Source organism: Hippocampus bargibanti, linkage group LG14, assembly GCF_051943395.1.
Source record: "Hippocampus bargibanti isolate YZ-2025 linkage group LG14, ASM5194339v1, whole genome shotgun sequence".
In the NCBI taxonomy this organism is placed as follows: domain Eukaryota; kingdom Metazoa; phylum Chordata; class Actinopteri; order Syngnathiformes; family Syngnathidae; genus Hippocampus; species Hippocampus bargibanti.
The window spans coordinates 21315291-21332446 of NC_142747.1; the positions used below are offsets into that span (position 1 = coordinate 21315291).

The 17156-nt window shown below is 39.2% G+C and overlaps 1 protein-coding gene across 1 annotated transcript in view; it reads right to left on the reverse strand.

Moving 5' to 3' along the window:
* LOC148888851 (calsyntenin-2-like) overlaps positions 1–17156 on the reverse strand; it is a 93452-nt gene that overhangs the window by 21784 nt on the left and 54512 nt on the right. Inside the window, exons 3-7 of the mRNA XM_089013383.1 lie at positions 16177–16372; positions 14655–14863; positions 11742–11891; positions 2666–2851; positions 374–631 (exon numbers count right to left, since the gene is read on the reverse strand). Of these exons, the coding sequence (XP_088869509.1) occupies positions 374–631; positions 2666–2851; positions 11742–11891; positions 14655–14863; positions 16177–16372 (999 nt within the window). The remainder of the gene's footprint in view (positions 1–373; positions 632–2665; positions 2852–11741; positions 11892–14654; positions 14864–16176; positions 16373–17156) is intronic.

Below are 17156 nucleotides of genomic sequence, written 5' to 3' on the forward strand. Positions count from 1 at the left end.
ATGCAAATGAAAATAAATCGATATGTAGAAAAGTCAATAAAGGTCCTAAAATGACAGTTTTGTTTGCCTGGAGTACGGTATGGTGTTGGTATTGTAAATGTGATATAGATACATTACAGTCTTTTGATTACATCCAATAAAAGACGTTTACATTCTACGCTACGCTTCGGCAGATGTCGTAAAATGACAAAGAATAACAGCTCGTGATGATTAGCATTGCAGCCTGTTTTTAATGCACCGAAGCTAATGGCCAACGCCAGTGTCGCTTTTGCCCAAGAGTGAAAATGTGATAAACGCCATGAAAGCAACAAATGTAAACAAATGCCTTCCATTGCACGTGACCAATCGAGGCCAGTTCTGTCCTTCCACTCACCCGTCTTGTCAGAATTACAAAGAAGGGTCTCCTTTTCAGCCCTGATACCCGGACTGGGCCCGTGCTTCATCCAGGTTGCTATCGTGAACTGGTCCGTCAAGTTCTGGGGCGCCACCCGGTCTGGGATTTTAGCTGATTGGCGACCATCAAAACTGAAGATCAAGTCACTGTCTTTGCCGCCGTCCGCCATCAAAGAAGCCGTCCAGTTGGTGGCCGAGGAGGGGGCGGGCAGAAGATCAGTGCTGCCTGATGAAGCCCCTGCAGTCGTAGACATTGACAACCAAAGGACGGACGACAAGAGTCATCGACAATGACAGTCCATGTGCCGTTTATTGGTCCAACCTTGGCTATGATGACTTTAGTGAGTAAAGCAGATGGCGCGGCTTAATACATAATCAATGATCCAGAATTGATAGACTAGGTGACTATTGATTCACGGCAAATGAAACTGACTTTCTAACGGAGAGAAAGGCGAGTCAAACACTGTAAACCGAGGAGGGGGGTTTCAGTCTGTTGATGACTTGTAAAAGTGGACAAAAGACGTCCGGCAAGGACACGCTGAAGCGTCCAATCACATAAATTGTCTACTTTTGTTCCGTGACCTTTCTATATCCGACTAAGTACAACACATTTATGCCACAATAACTTGAATATGTTGAGTTTTGAAAATACTTTGTCCTATGTTACCTTGACAAACACCTAGTACTTATACTGTATTTTGGTGTATTCAAATCACAAGCGCACCATAATCGGATTTTATTCTCCCACTGATCACTTAAGTTCTGCTTGATACCTTGCACATTATTTCAGTTGTTCCTGAGAGTTACCACTTACATGAAGGAAGTAGGTTGGATTAGCCTTTATTAGTGTCCTCCATACTTATTTGTCATGTCTTTTTGATGACGATACGAGTGCAGCATGATCTAACAAAGACAAATTCCTTTTGTGTTCTACATACTTGGCAATAAAAATTATTCTGATCACAATCATCTTTACAGGCCATGACAAATAAGTATGGAGGACACTCATCAGATCAATTCTGATCAGAAATTTTTATGTTTAGGGTGTTAATGGCGACGGGGGAAAAAGCTGTTTAAATGTCTGCTGGATTTGACGCGCATGGATCGGTAGCTGAAGTGAGTCGCTGGAAAAGGTGGTGGGCACGGTGCGGAGGGTCCAGTAGGGATTTTTCACGCCGTTGTTTTGATTCTTGCACTGTACAAGTCCTCGAGAGTGGCTAGGGCGGTGCCAATGATTTTTTTCCCGTCGTCCTAACTGTCCGTTGAAGTCGGATTTTGTCCATTTTTGATTCTGATCAAAGTGTCTGCTAAACACAGACAAAACCATAACACCGGATTTCAAATAATTCCTACTGATAGTGCTGTGAAAAAATATTTGATTTTTGTTTTTTTGCACAAAGATTCTAGTTCCTCGCACTATCATGCGGTTACTAAATGCCTATTTAATTCGTTTTGATGCTCACAAAAAATAATTCCAAACCCTGTCACTAGTAATTACAAATAAAATCTGCAAAGAACGCATACATTAGGAAGGGGCAAATACATTTTCACTGTACAACAAAGCATTTGTGGAGCACTACGTCACATGCTAGGCATGAGGCAGCCTTGACATTCTGGCTCTGTTAATCAAATTCTCTCAATAAATAAATAGCCATTGACTTTCTCAGCATGGCGCTGAAGTCGATGATGTTGGACATCATCCCAAATTGATTAGGTTTGAAAAAAAGGCAATTAAAATGTATTTTTTTCTTGCTTGCATGGAATTATGAAGAGATTTTTGTCAAGGACTCCAGGACTGTCCTTGCGGTTGGTTGAAATGAACGCAGAGGTTGTTCGTTATGTAGTCACAGAAAATGTCTTATTTTTGACGTGGTTGTCAAATCTAAAAACTCGGGACCCAATGCATTGGTTGAGCAGAAAGATTGACAGAAAGATTGGCAACATTTGAAAGGTACCACAGTCTCAGTGACAGTTTTTCTGTCAAATTCTAATCACACGCTCATGAAAAAAAGAATGATCGACAAAGTATGTGGAAATATTGCAAAGCATTGGGCGACAATTAGCTTAAAAAAACAGGCTTTTTTTCATAATGCTTCCCTGGAACTCACCATTACAAAATTTCATGAAAAATGGTTGAATTACTTTATCAATGATCAATATGTGAAGAAAAATATAAGCTTATGGCATCAACGTTGCCGACCGAGCTTTCAACCTGTGGTCCGTGAGTGTTTGACCTTTGATCCCATTGACAGAATGACAGACTGGAACCAACCGCATAATTTCTGTAGTGATTTCTCGGAGTAGGTCTCTCGGTCGCATCCCTTCCCAATGTGGCTGGTCAGCAGCTCCACCGTCGTTCTCACGGAAGATAGCGGACCACCGCAGGTCTCCAGATGCATTTTGGGAAATAACTCTTTGCTTCCTGTTCCTGGCTCGTAGTCAACTCGTTTAGTCCATCCTAAAGAGATGCAAATAGAACAATACGGTGTAGAATAATAATAATAATAATAATAATAATAATAATAATACATGTCATTTCTGAGCGCCTTTCGAAACTCTCAAGGTCACTTTACAGTCCCAGGATATTTTTTATGTGGGTCAGCAGCGGCAGCCACACGCTCCAGCGTTCACTCAACCGGGAAGTAACATGTAGCATTTTAGTTTTTTGTTGTTGTTGTTTTAGCTAGTTAATAGATAGCTAGATAGATAACTACAGTAAAGTCTCGTTATATCGATATCGGATATATCGATAGTCCCGGTTATATCGATACTATTTCTATGCACGCACGCAGAAAATTACATGCAAACGGGGTCGGATATATCGATAGTCCCGGTTATATCGATATTTTTTCGGACTCCCTTGAATATCGATATAACGAGACTTTACTGTAGCTATATAGATAGCTAATAGATAGCTATCTTGATAGATAGCTTCAAGTGCCATCTCAAAAGCCACCTATTTAAAATTGCATTTTCTGTGCAGCTCTCGCTCTTGTTTCTATTTATAATTGTATTTTATTTATTGTATTCTATTTGTGATTGTATTTTATTTATTATAGTACCTATGCTTGTCTGTGACTGTAAAGAGGCCTTGAGAGCTTTGAAAGGCGCTTAAAATGTAATGTATTATTATTATTATTATTATTATTATTATTATTATTATTATTATTATAGCGAATAGATAGATAGCTAAATAGCCAAATAGTTAATTAGATAGCTAATATACAGAAAATAGCTAGCCAGCTAGATAGCCAGCTAGTTAGATAGCTAATAGACAGAAAATAGCTAGCTGGCTAGATCGGCAGCTAGCTAGTTACATGTACATATTTTTAATTGCCGAATAAATTCGGGAAGGGCAGTGAATGAGTTAATGTGCATTGTATGTTGTTCAAAGTTCAATCAAATGTGGCTTTCCAGCGAGTTTGCTGGAAGCCTGCAGTAAGACTTGACGGAATTCGCCAAGCAGGCCCTAAAATGTTTCTGGTTGTGCATATGAAAGAAAGATGAGAGGGTAAGCAAGCAAGCAAAGCAGACATGATAGCAGTCCTGTGGCGCTCAGGGCAAATGGACCACTTTTCACGGCCATCGTGAAATCTTGACTGTGTGCGCCACTTTTTTACCTGCTTGATCTTACCTTTTAATCAGACATTTTTTTTACTGCTCTTTGAAGTTGTTGGTCTAAATTCAAGCACTTTTGTACAGTCTGCACTTTATATGGACGTTTTCATGTGAATGTATCGCTATGGTGACACAGTGATGGACTAGTTTGCGCATCCCAATGTAGAGGTCGGGGATTCTCTCCGTGCCTCTGGCTTTTCTCCGGGTACTGCAGTTTCCGCTCACATTCCAATAAGACGCATGGTTGCTTGATTGATTGGACACTTCCAAATTGTCCTAAGGTGCGATTGGAGGAGTGTCAACGACTGCGTGTCTATGTGTGCCCCAAGATTGGCTGGCAACTAGTTTAGAAAGGGGGCTTCTTTCTCCTCTAATGCCACAGCCCCAAGGCCTATTAAAAATCCCCTGATCTGTGGCGCTGACATTTACTTCTCCCTCTCCATTTATCTCTCCTGCCAACCATGGCTCAAAGGGACAAATGCCCTTTTGTCAATGTTATCTATGTTCATATCTATCGGAAAATCCCCCCAAAAAACATGACATCCTTTTTAATGTTTTGTCTTTACTGGGGGTAAAATAGGCATTTGTTGAATTTTAAGAAAGTATTGACATTGAGAGGATACGTTCGCACTCAGCGTCCTCACGTTCTCATATGAATTTACAAACTGTTTATTTGGATGTCAAGAGGAGTTTGCGGTTTATTGTGGTGAAAAAGACCACGTATGGGAAGGCATTTTTAACCACAAAAAAAGGCGAAAAAAAAACCACCATAAGGCGTTTTTAGCCCAAAAAAACGACCATGTATAGTAAGGCGTTTTTAGGCGAAAAAAAACCCACCATGTATAGTAAGGCGTTTTTAGGCGAAAAAAAACGACCATGTATAGTAAGGCGTTTTTAGGCGAAAAAAAAAAAAAAAAACACCATGTATAGTAAGGCGTTTTTAGGCGAAAAAAACGACCATGTATAGTAAGGCGTTTTTAGCCAAAAAAATGACCATGTATAGTAAGGCGTTTTTAGCTAACAAAAACGACCATGTATAGTAAGGCGTTTTTAGGCGAAAAAAAACGACCATGTATAGTAAGGCGTTTTTAGGTGAAAAAACGACCATGTATAGTAAGGCGTTTTTAGCCGAAAAAAACGACCATGTATAGTAAGGCGTTTTTAGCCAAAAAAATGACCATGTATAGTAAGGCGTTTTTAGCTAACAAAAACGACCATGTATAGTAAGGCGTTTTTAGGCGAAAAAAAACGACCATGTATAGTAAGGAGTTTTTAGGCGAAAAAAAACGACCATGTATATAAGGCGTTTTTAGCCAAAAAAATGACCATGTATAGTAAGGCGTTTTTAGGCGAAAAAAAAAAAAAAACACCATGTATAGTAAGGCGTTTTTAGGCGAAAAAAACGACCATGTATAGTAAGGCGTTTTTAGCCAAAAAAATGACCATGTATAGTAAGGCGTTTTTAGCTAACAAAAACGACCATGTATAGTAAGGCGTTTTTAGGCGAAAAAAAACGACCATGTATAGTAAGGCGTTTTTAGGTGAAAAAAACGACCATGTATAGTAAGGCGTTTTTAGCCAAAAAAATGACCATGTATAGTAAGGCGTTTTTAGCCAAAAAAACGTCCATGTATAGTAAGGCGTTTTTAGCCGAAAAAAACGACCATGTATAGTAAGGCGTTTTTAGCCAAAAAAATGACCATGTATAGTAAGGCGTTTTTAGCTAACAAAAACGACCATGTATAGTAAGGCGTTTTTAGGCGAAAAAAAAACGACCATGTATAGTAAGGCGTTTTTAGGTGAAAAAAACGACCATGTATAGTAAGGCGTTTTTAGGTGAAAAAAACGACCATGTATAGTAAGGCGTTTTTAGCCAAAAAAATGACCATGTATAGTAAGGCGTTTTTAGGCGAAAAAAAAAAAAACACCATGTATAGTAAGGCGTTTTTAGGCGAAAAAAACGACCATGTATAGTAAGGCGTTTTTAGCCAAAAAAATGACCATGTATAGTAAGGCGTTTTTAGCTAACAAAAACGACCATGTATAGTAAGGCGTTTTTAGGCGAAAAAAAACGACCATGTATAGTAAGGCGTTTTTAGGTGAAAAAAACGACCATGTATAGTAAGGCGTTTTTAGCCAAAAAAATGACCATGTATAGTAAGGCGTTTTTAGGCGAAAAAAAAAAACGACCATGTATAGTAAGGCGTTTTTAGGCGAAAAAAAACGACCATGTATAGTAAGGCGTTTTTGGGTGAAAAAAACGACATGTATAGTAAGGCGTTTTTAGGTGAAAAAAATGACCATGTATAGTAAGGCGTTTTTAGCCAAAAAAACGACCATGTATAGTAAGGCGTTTTTAGCCGAAAAAAACGACCATGTATAGTAAGGCGTTTTTAGCCAAAAAAATGACCATGTATAGTAAGGCGTTTTTAGCTAACAAAAACGACCATGTATAGTAAGGCGTTTTTAGGCGAAAAAATGACCATGTATAGTAAGGCGTTTTTAGGCGAAAAAAAAAACGACCATGTATAGTAAGGCGTTTTTAGGCGAAAAAAAACGACCATGTATAGTAAGGCGTTTTTGGGTGAAAAAAACGACCATGTATAGTAAGGCGTTTTTAGGTGAAAAAAAATGACCATGTATAGTAAGGCGTTTTTAGCCAAAAAAACGACCATGTATAGTAAGGCGTTTTTAGCCGAAAAAAACGACCATGTATAGTAAGGCGTTTTTAGCCAAAAAAATGACCATGTATAGTAAGGCGTTTTTAGGCGAAAAAAAAAACGGCCATGTATCGTAAGGCGTTTTCCAGCCGAAAAGAAACAACCATGTATAGTAAGGCGTTTTTAGGTGAAAAAAACGACCATGTATAGTAAGGCGTTTTTAGCTAACAAAAACGACCATGTATAGTAAGGCGTTTTTAGCTAACAAAAACGACCATGTATAGCAAGGCGTTCTTCGACCAACTGCGTGGTGATGTAGCTCATTTGTAAAGTGCATCATTTCCATGCATGAAGTCAAGGGTTCAATCCTGCGACTAAAATAGACAATCATGCATAGCTGAGTATTTTTACCCCTGCCAAATAATCCACCATATAGAGTCAGGTGTTAATAGCCGAAAAAAAGGAGTTCGTAGACCAAAAAGAAGACCATCTATAGTAAAGCGTTGTGTGCAGAGCACAGTGGGGATGTATCTCAGTTGTAAAGTGAATGCTTTTCATGCACGAGGTCACAGGTTCAATTCCCAGGACAAAGTTTCAGAAACAATCATGTTTTGCAGAGTATATTTAGCAGAAAAAAACGACCATATATAGTAAGGCGTTTTTAGCCAAAAAAATGACCATGTATAGTAAGGCGTTTTTAGCTAACAAAAACGACCATGTATAGTAAGGCGTTTTTAGGCGAAAAAAAAACGACCGTGTATAGTAAGGCGTTTTTAGGTGAAAAAAACGACCATGTATAGTAAGGCGTTTTTAGCCAAAAAAATGACCATGTATAGTCAGGCGTTTTTAGCCAAAAAAATGACCATGTATAGTAAGGCGTTTTTAGCTAACAAAAACGACCATGTATAGTAAGGCGTTTTTAGGCGAAAAAAACAACCATGTATTAGTAAGGCATTTTTAGCTAACAAAAAGGACCATGTATAGTAAGGCGTTTTTAGGTGAAAAAAACGACCATGTATAGTAAGGCGTTTTTAGCCCAAAAAAATGACCATGTATAGTAAGGCGTTTTTAGGCGAAAAAAAACCCACCATGTATAGTAAGGCGTTTTTAGCCCAAAAAAATGACCATGTATAGTAAGGCGTTTTTAGGCGAAAAAAAACGACCATGTATAGTAAGGCGTTTTTAGGTGAAAAAAACGACCATGTATAGTAAGGCGTTTTTAGCCCAAAAAAATGACCATGTATAGTAAGGCGTTTTTAGCCGAAAAAAAAACGACCATGTATAGTAAGGCGTTTTTAGCCAAAAAAATGACCATGTATAGTAAGGCGTTTTTAGCTAACAAAAACGACCATGTATAGTAAGCCGTTTTTAGGCGAAAAAAAAAACCACCATGTATAGTAAGGCGTTTTTAGGCGAAAAAAACGACCATGTATAGTAAGGCGTTTTTAGCTAACAAAAACGACCATGTATAGTAAGGCGTTTTTAGGCGAAAAAAACAACCATGTATTAGTAAGGCATTTTTAGCTAACAAAAAGGACCATGTATAGTAAGGCGTTTTTAGGTGAAAAAAACGACCATGTATAGTAAGGCGTTTTTAGCCCAAAAAAATGACCATGTATAGTAAGGCGTTTTTAGGCGAAAAAAAACCCACCATGTATAGTAAGGCGTTTTTAGCCCAAAAAAATGACCATGTATAGTAAGGCGTTTTTAGGCGAAAAAAAACGACCATGTATAGTAAGGCGTTTTTAGGTGAAAAAAACGACCATGTATAGTAAGGCGTTTTTAGCCCAAAAAAATGACCATGTATAGTAAGGCGTTTTTAGCCGAAAAAAAAACGACCATGTATAGTAAGGCGTTTTTAGCCAAAAAAATGACCATGTATAGTAAGGCGTTTTTAAGCTAACAAAAACGACCATGTATAGTAAGCCGTTTTTAGGCGAAAAAAAAAACCACCATGTATAGTAAGGCGTTTTTAGGCGAAAAAAACGACCATGTATAGTAAGGCGTTTTTAGCCAAAAAAATGACCATGTATAGTAAGGCGTTTTTAGCTAACAAAAAGGACCATGTATAGTAAGGCGTTTTTAGGCGAAAAAAAAAACGACCATGTATAGTAAGGCGTTTTTAGGTGAAAAAAACGACCATGTATAGTAAGGTGTTTTTAGCCCAAAAAAACGACCATGTATAGTAAGGCGTTTTTAGGCGAAAAAAAACCCACCATGTATAGTAAGGCGTTTTTAGGAGAAAAAAACGACCATGTATAGTAAGGCGTTTTTAGCCAAAAAAATGACCATGTATAGTAAGGCGTTTTTAGGCGAAAAAAAAACCCACCATGTATAGTAAGGCGTTTTTAGGCGAAAAAAACGACCATGTATAGTAAGGCGTTTTTAGCTAACAAAAACGACCATGTATAGTAAGGCGTTTTTAGGCGAAAAAAAAACCACCATGTATAGTAAGGCGTTTTTAGGCGAAAAAAACGACCATGTATAGTAAGGCGTTTTTAGCCAAAAAAATGACCATGTATAGTAAGGCGTTTTTAGCTAACAAAAAGGACCATGTATAGTAAGGCGTTTTTAGGTGAAAAAAACGACCATGTATAGTAAGGCGTTTTCCAGCCGAAAAGAAACGACCATGTATAGTAAGGCGTTTTTAGGCGCAAAAAAACGACCATGTATAATAAGGCGTTTTTAGCTTAAAAAAATGACCATGTATAGTAAGGCGTTTTTGGGTGAAAAAAACGACCATGTATAGTAAGGCGTTTTTAGGTGAAAAAAATGACCATGTATAGTAAGGCGTTTTTAGCCCAAAAAACGACCATGTATAGTAAGGCGTTTTTAGCCGAAAAAAACGACCATGTATAGTAAGGCGTTTTCCAGCCGAAAAGAAACGACCATGTATAGTAAGGCGTTTTTAGGTGAAAAAAACGACCATGTATAGTAAGGCGTTTTTAGGCGAAAAAAAAACGACCATGTATCGTAAGGCGTTTTTAGCCAAAAAAATGACCATGTATAGTAAGGCGTTTTTAGGCGAAAAAAAAACGACCATGTATAATAAGGCGTTTTTAGCTTAAAAAAAGACCATGTATACTAAGCCGTTTTTAGCCCAAAAAACCGCCCATGTATAGTAAGGCGTTTTTAGCTGGAAAAAACGACCATGTATAGTAAGGCATTTTTAGCCGAAAAAAAACGACAATGTACTTTAGCCAAAAACAGACCATGTATTATAGTAAGGCGTTTTTAGCCGAAAAAAACGACCAAGTATAGTAAGGCATTTTTAGTCCAAAAAAACGACCATGTATAGTAAGGCATTTTTAGTACAAAAAAAACGACCATGTATAGTCAGGCGTTTTTAGCCGAAAAAAACCGACCATGTATAGTAAGACGTTTTTAGCACAACAAAACGACCATGTATAATAAGGCGTTTTTAGCTTAAAAAAAGACCATGTATACTAAGCCGTTTTTAGCCCAAAAAACCGCCCATGTATAGTAAGGCGTTTTTAGCTGGAAAAAACGACCATGTATAGTAAGGCGTTTTTAGCCGAAAAAAAAAAGACCATGTATACTAAGGCGTTTTAGCCAAAAACAGACTATGGTCAGGCGTTTTTAGCCGGAAAAAAAGCAATCATGTATCCAGCTGCAAAATTGACCTTGTTTTTCGTACCTGATGCAAGTGAAACCAAATGAAGTAACAATGAAACATCTTTTCTCATTTTTGTTTCTTGTTGCTACTTATTGTTTGACTCTATGAGCTGATTTCTCTCCATTTTTAAAGAATGGCCAATCATTCTGCATCTTGTCTTCCGTCACAAAACGTACTTAAGACAACAAACAATTAAGAAGCAGCTGTTCTGCTCATTTATCTTCTCGCGAAATAAATGAAGCCTTTTTCATTATGCAACAATGCGTTCGCTTGGCTTTCCAATGGACAACAACAGATCAAGTGTGACGCTCGGTGCCGTAACATCCAGAAATCCAATAAATCAGTGGCGGCGGGATGGAGGAAGCAAGGATTGCGCGTGGTTGCAAAGTCGAATCTCGCCCCCGTCGCTCGTTCTGCCGTTCGTTTGCTTCCACCGTGATGGCGCGTAAAACACCCACGTTTGCATGACTCTTGTTCGAGCTGTCCTGACATCTTTTCTGACGTGTAAAGAGCCATCTTGACTGTGTCAGTTTTCTTTCTGAAGTGATGTTGATCACAGGAAAGACATTTGACAAGACAATTCTTTGGGGATGAAGGGAAAGAAATAGAGAGAAAAGCTTTATGGAAAAACAGGATGATGGACGGTAGCAAAGGGATTACAAATTGAGAAAAAGGAATGCTGACTTCAGAGAAACACAAATTGTCCATAATCACATCTGCGTGACAGAGCACAAACAGCTCTTCCTGTTTGTTTACCACTTCTTCTTCTACTTCTAAATCTGACAAACACTCTTGCACCCAAAAGTCAACAAACAAAAGCATTTGGGATTGGGATCAAACAAACAGCCACATTTTTTGCGCACAGACAAAAGGCAAAAAAAAATAAAAGACAGCAAAAAAATGATGAGAAAGGAAATAGAAAAGATGTTTCAAGGACAACGACACCATTTTTTGTTTCCTAAGTGACATCAGAAAAACGTTTTATAGCATCTAAAATACCCAAAACACGCAGGATGATATTTTTAGTCAAATGACCAACAAAAAGTCTCCCAAAACTACTTGAAAATGATCTGAGAAAGTTTCACTTTCAGAAGGTCCCGCCCCCTTGTGCGTGACGTCACGCCATCAACACGGATCAACACAAAGTTTTCAGACCAAAAAAAGTACCCAAAATGCATTGTGTGTCGCTTTCTGTCAGGGGTGTTCCCTCCGTGACGTCACGTCAGGAATCATCACCAACTCAAAAACAAGACTTCCTGAATATTCAGCGTGAGTCTTAAAAAGTATAATCGAGCTATATGCGGTGGAATGTTTGTTAAATACGCTCAGTAAAAGTCATTTGAAGTCATTTTACAAATTATGGACACAACTTGTCCGGAGGTGTCGGTTGTCCTTTAAAATGTGTTGGTATAGCGAATTGTATTAATCCTTACCCTGCCAACCGGGTTTGCAGACTGGTTTGACGTGGATTTGGACGGGGACGCCGTGCAAGGCTCTCTTTTGTCCGCAGTCCCAGGCGCTCACCTGGATTTCATACTGCTGCTCTCGGTCGTAGCTCAGCTTCTCGGTGTTGCGGATGTTTCCTGGACACCAGACGGTGATGGACACGTAGAGTCAGAAAAAGAAAATGAGATTAAGGCACAGAATTAGGGATTATAGAAAGACATATAGACCCAGGATTTAACTGCAAACATTAAGAGATGCTTGGGAGGAGACAGCAGTTGAATCAATAAATAAATAAATACATACATACATACATAGACAAATAAATAACTAAGTTAATTAATAAATAGACAGACAGACAGACAGACAGATAATAGGGAGATAGATAATAAGGAGATACATAATAGAGAGATAGTTAAGACAATAGAGAGAGAGATAATAGAGAGAGAGATATATCAGATGGATAGACACACAGAGAAACAGACAAACCGACAGACCGACCGACCGATAGATGAAGAATGGATAGATGGATGAATGAATAAATAACCAAACAAACATGAATAAACATTCTGCATACATTGCTGGAGATCTTTGGACATAAAACCCGGCCAATCGAAACAAACAAAGCCAGCCCCACACGTGGAAAACATTCCATCCAAGATATAGTCACTAAGTGTAAGAATCTCAAGGCACCTCCTTCAATTACAGAAGCAACTAATCAATGTCAATAGGTCGTGCTTGCGAGGACAAGCGAGGGTGGCCATCCATTAAATTACGACTTGACACACCGGGCCCGACCAGGTTGGATCTGAACTGATGGGCAGACTCCTTGTCTGGTGCAGTTCTACACTGAGCTCCTCCCTGATGACTTCATCTCCTATTTCCAAAGGAGAACGTAGATCCCTTTATTTTATTTTTGGTCACAGACCCAAAAGACACAATAGTAGTCAATGTTCGGCTTGACAGTAACCTTCAAGGTGATGATAGGCTACTGATGTCGCCCACCAACAACAGGTGATCGGTTGACGTCTGTGGCCTTCTTTTCACTCAAAAAAAAAACCTTCTTAGCACATATCTTGGTGCGAAATGCACATATGGTGACCTGTCAGAGATGTTCGGTCGCACACTGAACAAAGGAAAATCGTCTTTTACTGCCGGCAGCCATTCATGATCGACGCCCAACGTCTGCAGCCCTCTGCCAAGCTATTTATTGAGAGTGTATGCAAATTAAAGGGATACATTCGTCAAACATAGTCTTCTTGATTTGAATACCACCCCCCTGGATGTCCCAAGCACCAACAACTATAAAAGAACAGAACATAGACATTTTAATGGATTGTCCTTTCCATGAACCGATAGAGTTGTAACCTGCCTAATAACCTCCTCCTGTGAAGGAGTTTACCAAGTCGTAAATTAGTCCAAGGCTAGATCTCCAACATGAAGATGACATCTTAACAGGCTGTGTCTGTTCACCTCAGATTGACCCCAGATTTTCCGCGCATGAACCTTTTAAATATGATAATTTCTAATCCGTCTATTCTCATTCATCACCATACCATGAACACGGTATTGATTAGGGAAAATCCAAAAGAGAACGCGACCATAGAGAGAGAAAAATACAACTATTTCAGTCTGTGAAATATCCCGGAGAAGTGACATGAGCAATTGGTGTACTTTAATTCCAGTTCCTCTTAGGAACTGCCAGATGATAAGTGCGAGGTGAGAGTGCGGTATTCTGAAGTCCAAAGTGTTCAAAACTCCTTTACTTGATGATTTGATTCGCCATTTAGGAAAGGGGCCATTCATTGTATTTCAGACTAATTCCAATCACCATCTACATTTTTAGCCTCTGGTCTTTCTGCATCTTGTTCCTCTCCACTGCTGTCTTTGTGGATTTGTGAACCAAATGATCTGGCACGCATCGGCAAAAATCCATTCTTTGCTTTGTTTTCAGACCTGGAGAGACAAATAAACAAGAACTGCGAGGCATTCATATTCATCCCCAGCTAAAGGTCAATCCTAATTTCTTTGGCCCTTCTTTGGCCATCACCCCTGCCTCTGTCCTCTGTTCTTTTTCACTGAAGTGCTTTTGAATTCAGGAGTCGTTTCCCAGCAGCCGCTGGCGGAACAAGACAAGAGAAAAGAGCCTCTTCTTGCACTATTCACAACTCACTTTGAGCTTCAGACCTTTTATTGCGCTACGACAGTAAAGACAGCAGTGCTCAGTCGTGGGGCCATGCAATAAATACTAATCTAGTTGAATTCTTTCACTCTGAACTTATCCGAAAAGAAAACTTGTGGAGTTTTCTTCACTCATTCGCTGCCAGGTGATGTGCGAAAACGTGTCCGCTCCAGTGCCAGGGTTTTTGTCATTGTCACTTGAATTCCAGGACCACAGAATATTGAGTTTTAGGCCTACATAAACTTTCAATGACGGGTAAGAAACCTTAGACTGTCTTCGTTCATCAGAAAAAAAAGAGTTAATTCCTAAATGATATGGATCTGGAGTTATATGAGCTGAAATGAGTGCGGCTGTCCAAAATACGATGCAACGCACACACGTAGCTTTATATAGCGCTTAAACAACAGCTGAAGCTGGAACAAAGCACTAACATGGAAAAAAGGGGAAATCCTGTTCCCTTGTGGAAGGGGAAAAAAACATTGCCAGAGGTCTGACCAACGCTTTATCGGCACCCCGGCGGGAAAAACCGAAACCAAACAAATTCGGGTATGGCACTCTACGCCATATTTACTATTCCTGAATACATTTGTGGATGGCAGTGAATGAGTTAATGAAGCCGTGTGAAAGATGATGTTAAGTGTGTTTCCCGTTGACGCAAATGTGCATCATCATTTTTTTTCTCTGATCAAATGAATGGTCAAAGTTTGCGTCAACAACTTACCGTTGCGGTCAATGGCAAAAGGTGTGTTGGTTGTGGTAATCTGGTAGTTACAGATCTGGCTGTATTGAGGTGAACAGTCCCGGTCGGTAGCTTCCACTTGGAGGATGCTGTCATAAATTTTGCCCTCTGTCACGGCAGCTCGGTATTCGGGCTCACGGAACACTGGCGCAAATTCGTTCACATCGTTCACCTGAATATGGACCACTGCCCTGTAGGAAAAACACAATTGACATCAATCAATTTCAATCAATCAGTCAATCAATCAATTTCTTTCAATCAATATTCCAGGCAATGAAATGTCAATTTTCCAACCGGAATAAATTCACAAAAGCAGTGACAGGATGAAGGAAAAAAAGCCAACAAACATTCAGGCGTAACGCAGTCACGGTTGCTACTAGTGCAGCTTATTTTGACGTTTTTAATCAGAATCTTTTTGAAGGACGACATTATGATTTGAAATTTTCCCCAAATTGTGTGTCTCTTCTCGCTGCTCGTCTGCTGCTTGACTTCCTCCTACCTGTTGTTTTTTTTCTTTCTGGCTGGATACAGCTGTCTGAATCTGTCATCCTTCACAGCTGCAAAAGCTATTAATATTGAATCTGACCACCTCTGTGATCAAAGAATGTTTCTGTGTATTGTATATACATCTATCTGAGGTGTTGTTGTGTTTCCTTTTCTTCAACGCGGCGATGATAAACTCGGAATGCCTGTAGAGCTTTAGGAGCATTTTGTCCGTGATACTAACAGAAAGAAAATAAGGTGGAATGTAGTTTGATGCATTGTGAAACATATGTGGAACGGCCGCGGCTTGGAATTGAAGCGGATTTACGTGGGGAAAGGAGACCATTTGTTTTTGTCAATGTAGGCTACAGCGTCGTGTTTGCTTTCGACATTTAGCTTGTGGCAATACGTGCACATTCATCCCTGATCCAATCCTGATCCAATGGTGAAAAGGACGCTTTGATCCTCTCCTCTTCCATCTGGAACTGCTTCATACAACAAAGAAAGTGCTTGTGTTTGTGTCTATTGTGTTGTGTCACATTATTTGTTGTTATTTGTATTTTTGTTGTTGTTTTGACTCTTCATGATGGCGCCATTACAGGAGCTCCTATATTTAGTTTTTATACTTCTCCCTTTCATTTCCTCTTACTTTCATCACTTTATTAATAAAGTATTGTCAGCGTAGTACAATAAAAATGTCAACTGTGTACTGTGAAAAGTGCTACAGATATCAATATACCTTTCTTGATACTATGTACCGTTTTTTTATGAAAGGGTTTTGCACATTTGGATTTTATTCGTCTCGCAGTGGAGAAATTGACATTTCACAGCAGAAAAGTGATGAAATGTCAATTTTTCTCCACAGTATACATCTCAGTTTGTTGACATTTTTAGAATGTCTTCTTTTTCTATCCTTTCAGATCCCCTTTCAAATTGCTGCTGTGGACCGCAAATGTCTCCATTGCGGGACGAATAAAGCTTTTCTAATTCCCATTCTTCTAAACAGTTGTCTTGTACTCACTTGTGTGACTTTTTTCCCTGCGTGCCCCCCGGTCCTGAGCCGCAGTCATGAGCCTGAATGATGAAAGTGTATTCCTTCTGCGTTTCGCAGTCCAGCGGGCCGCGAGCCCTGAGCTGGCCCTCGCCAGATGTACCGTTCAGCACCACTGCCTTGAAAGGAGCCTCCAAACCGTGGATGGTGAAGGCGCAGATCTCCCCTGAGGGACCAGAGAGAAAGTCACCGTCGCTTGAAGAATGAATGTCAAAAGGTGACTGTATTAAAATGACATTTTCAGGATGTCCCCTCATCATATGGAAGGTCCTAGAAATATCACCCGGTGCTCCATGCAATAAAAAAAAAAAAAGTCTTCACCAGTACTCGCTGAATTGTGTGGACTGTATATACGTATTTATTCAGATTCTAAAGTTTGAATTGACTAGATTAGGCACTGCACTCTAGGCCAAAGGTATCAAAGACATTTTTTGCCGCAGGCCCCATTGCAGTTACAGTTTCCTTTCGGGGGGCTTTCATGAATTTGAGGAAGCCACAATAACAGTCATTATTTTTTACTTCAAATTTGAAAAGTAGTTATTCAATCATTTGTTGTGTGCACTGAATGTAATACTGTATGTGGATGGAAATAATCATTCTAAACATTATTATTTTTTCATTTTTATTTTTAATTAATTGTTTTATTTTTATTTTTATTTAATTAGTGACGTTCAGTGTATTAGCTATCTAGCTATCTAGTTGGCTATATTTTAGTTATATAGTCATGGAAGTAGCTAGCTATCTAGCTATCTCTCTGTTGGCTATCTATTAGCTATCCACTACCTGGATAGCTAGCTTTCTATCTGTATATTTCATGGTGACAATCAGCTTTCTATCTATGTATTTAATAGTGACAATGTGACTATCTATCTAGCTTGCTGTATAGCTATCTAGGTGGCTAGCTATCTGTTGGCTACTTATTAGCTATCTACTAGCTGGCTAGCGAGCTT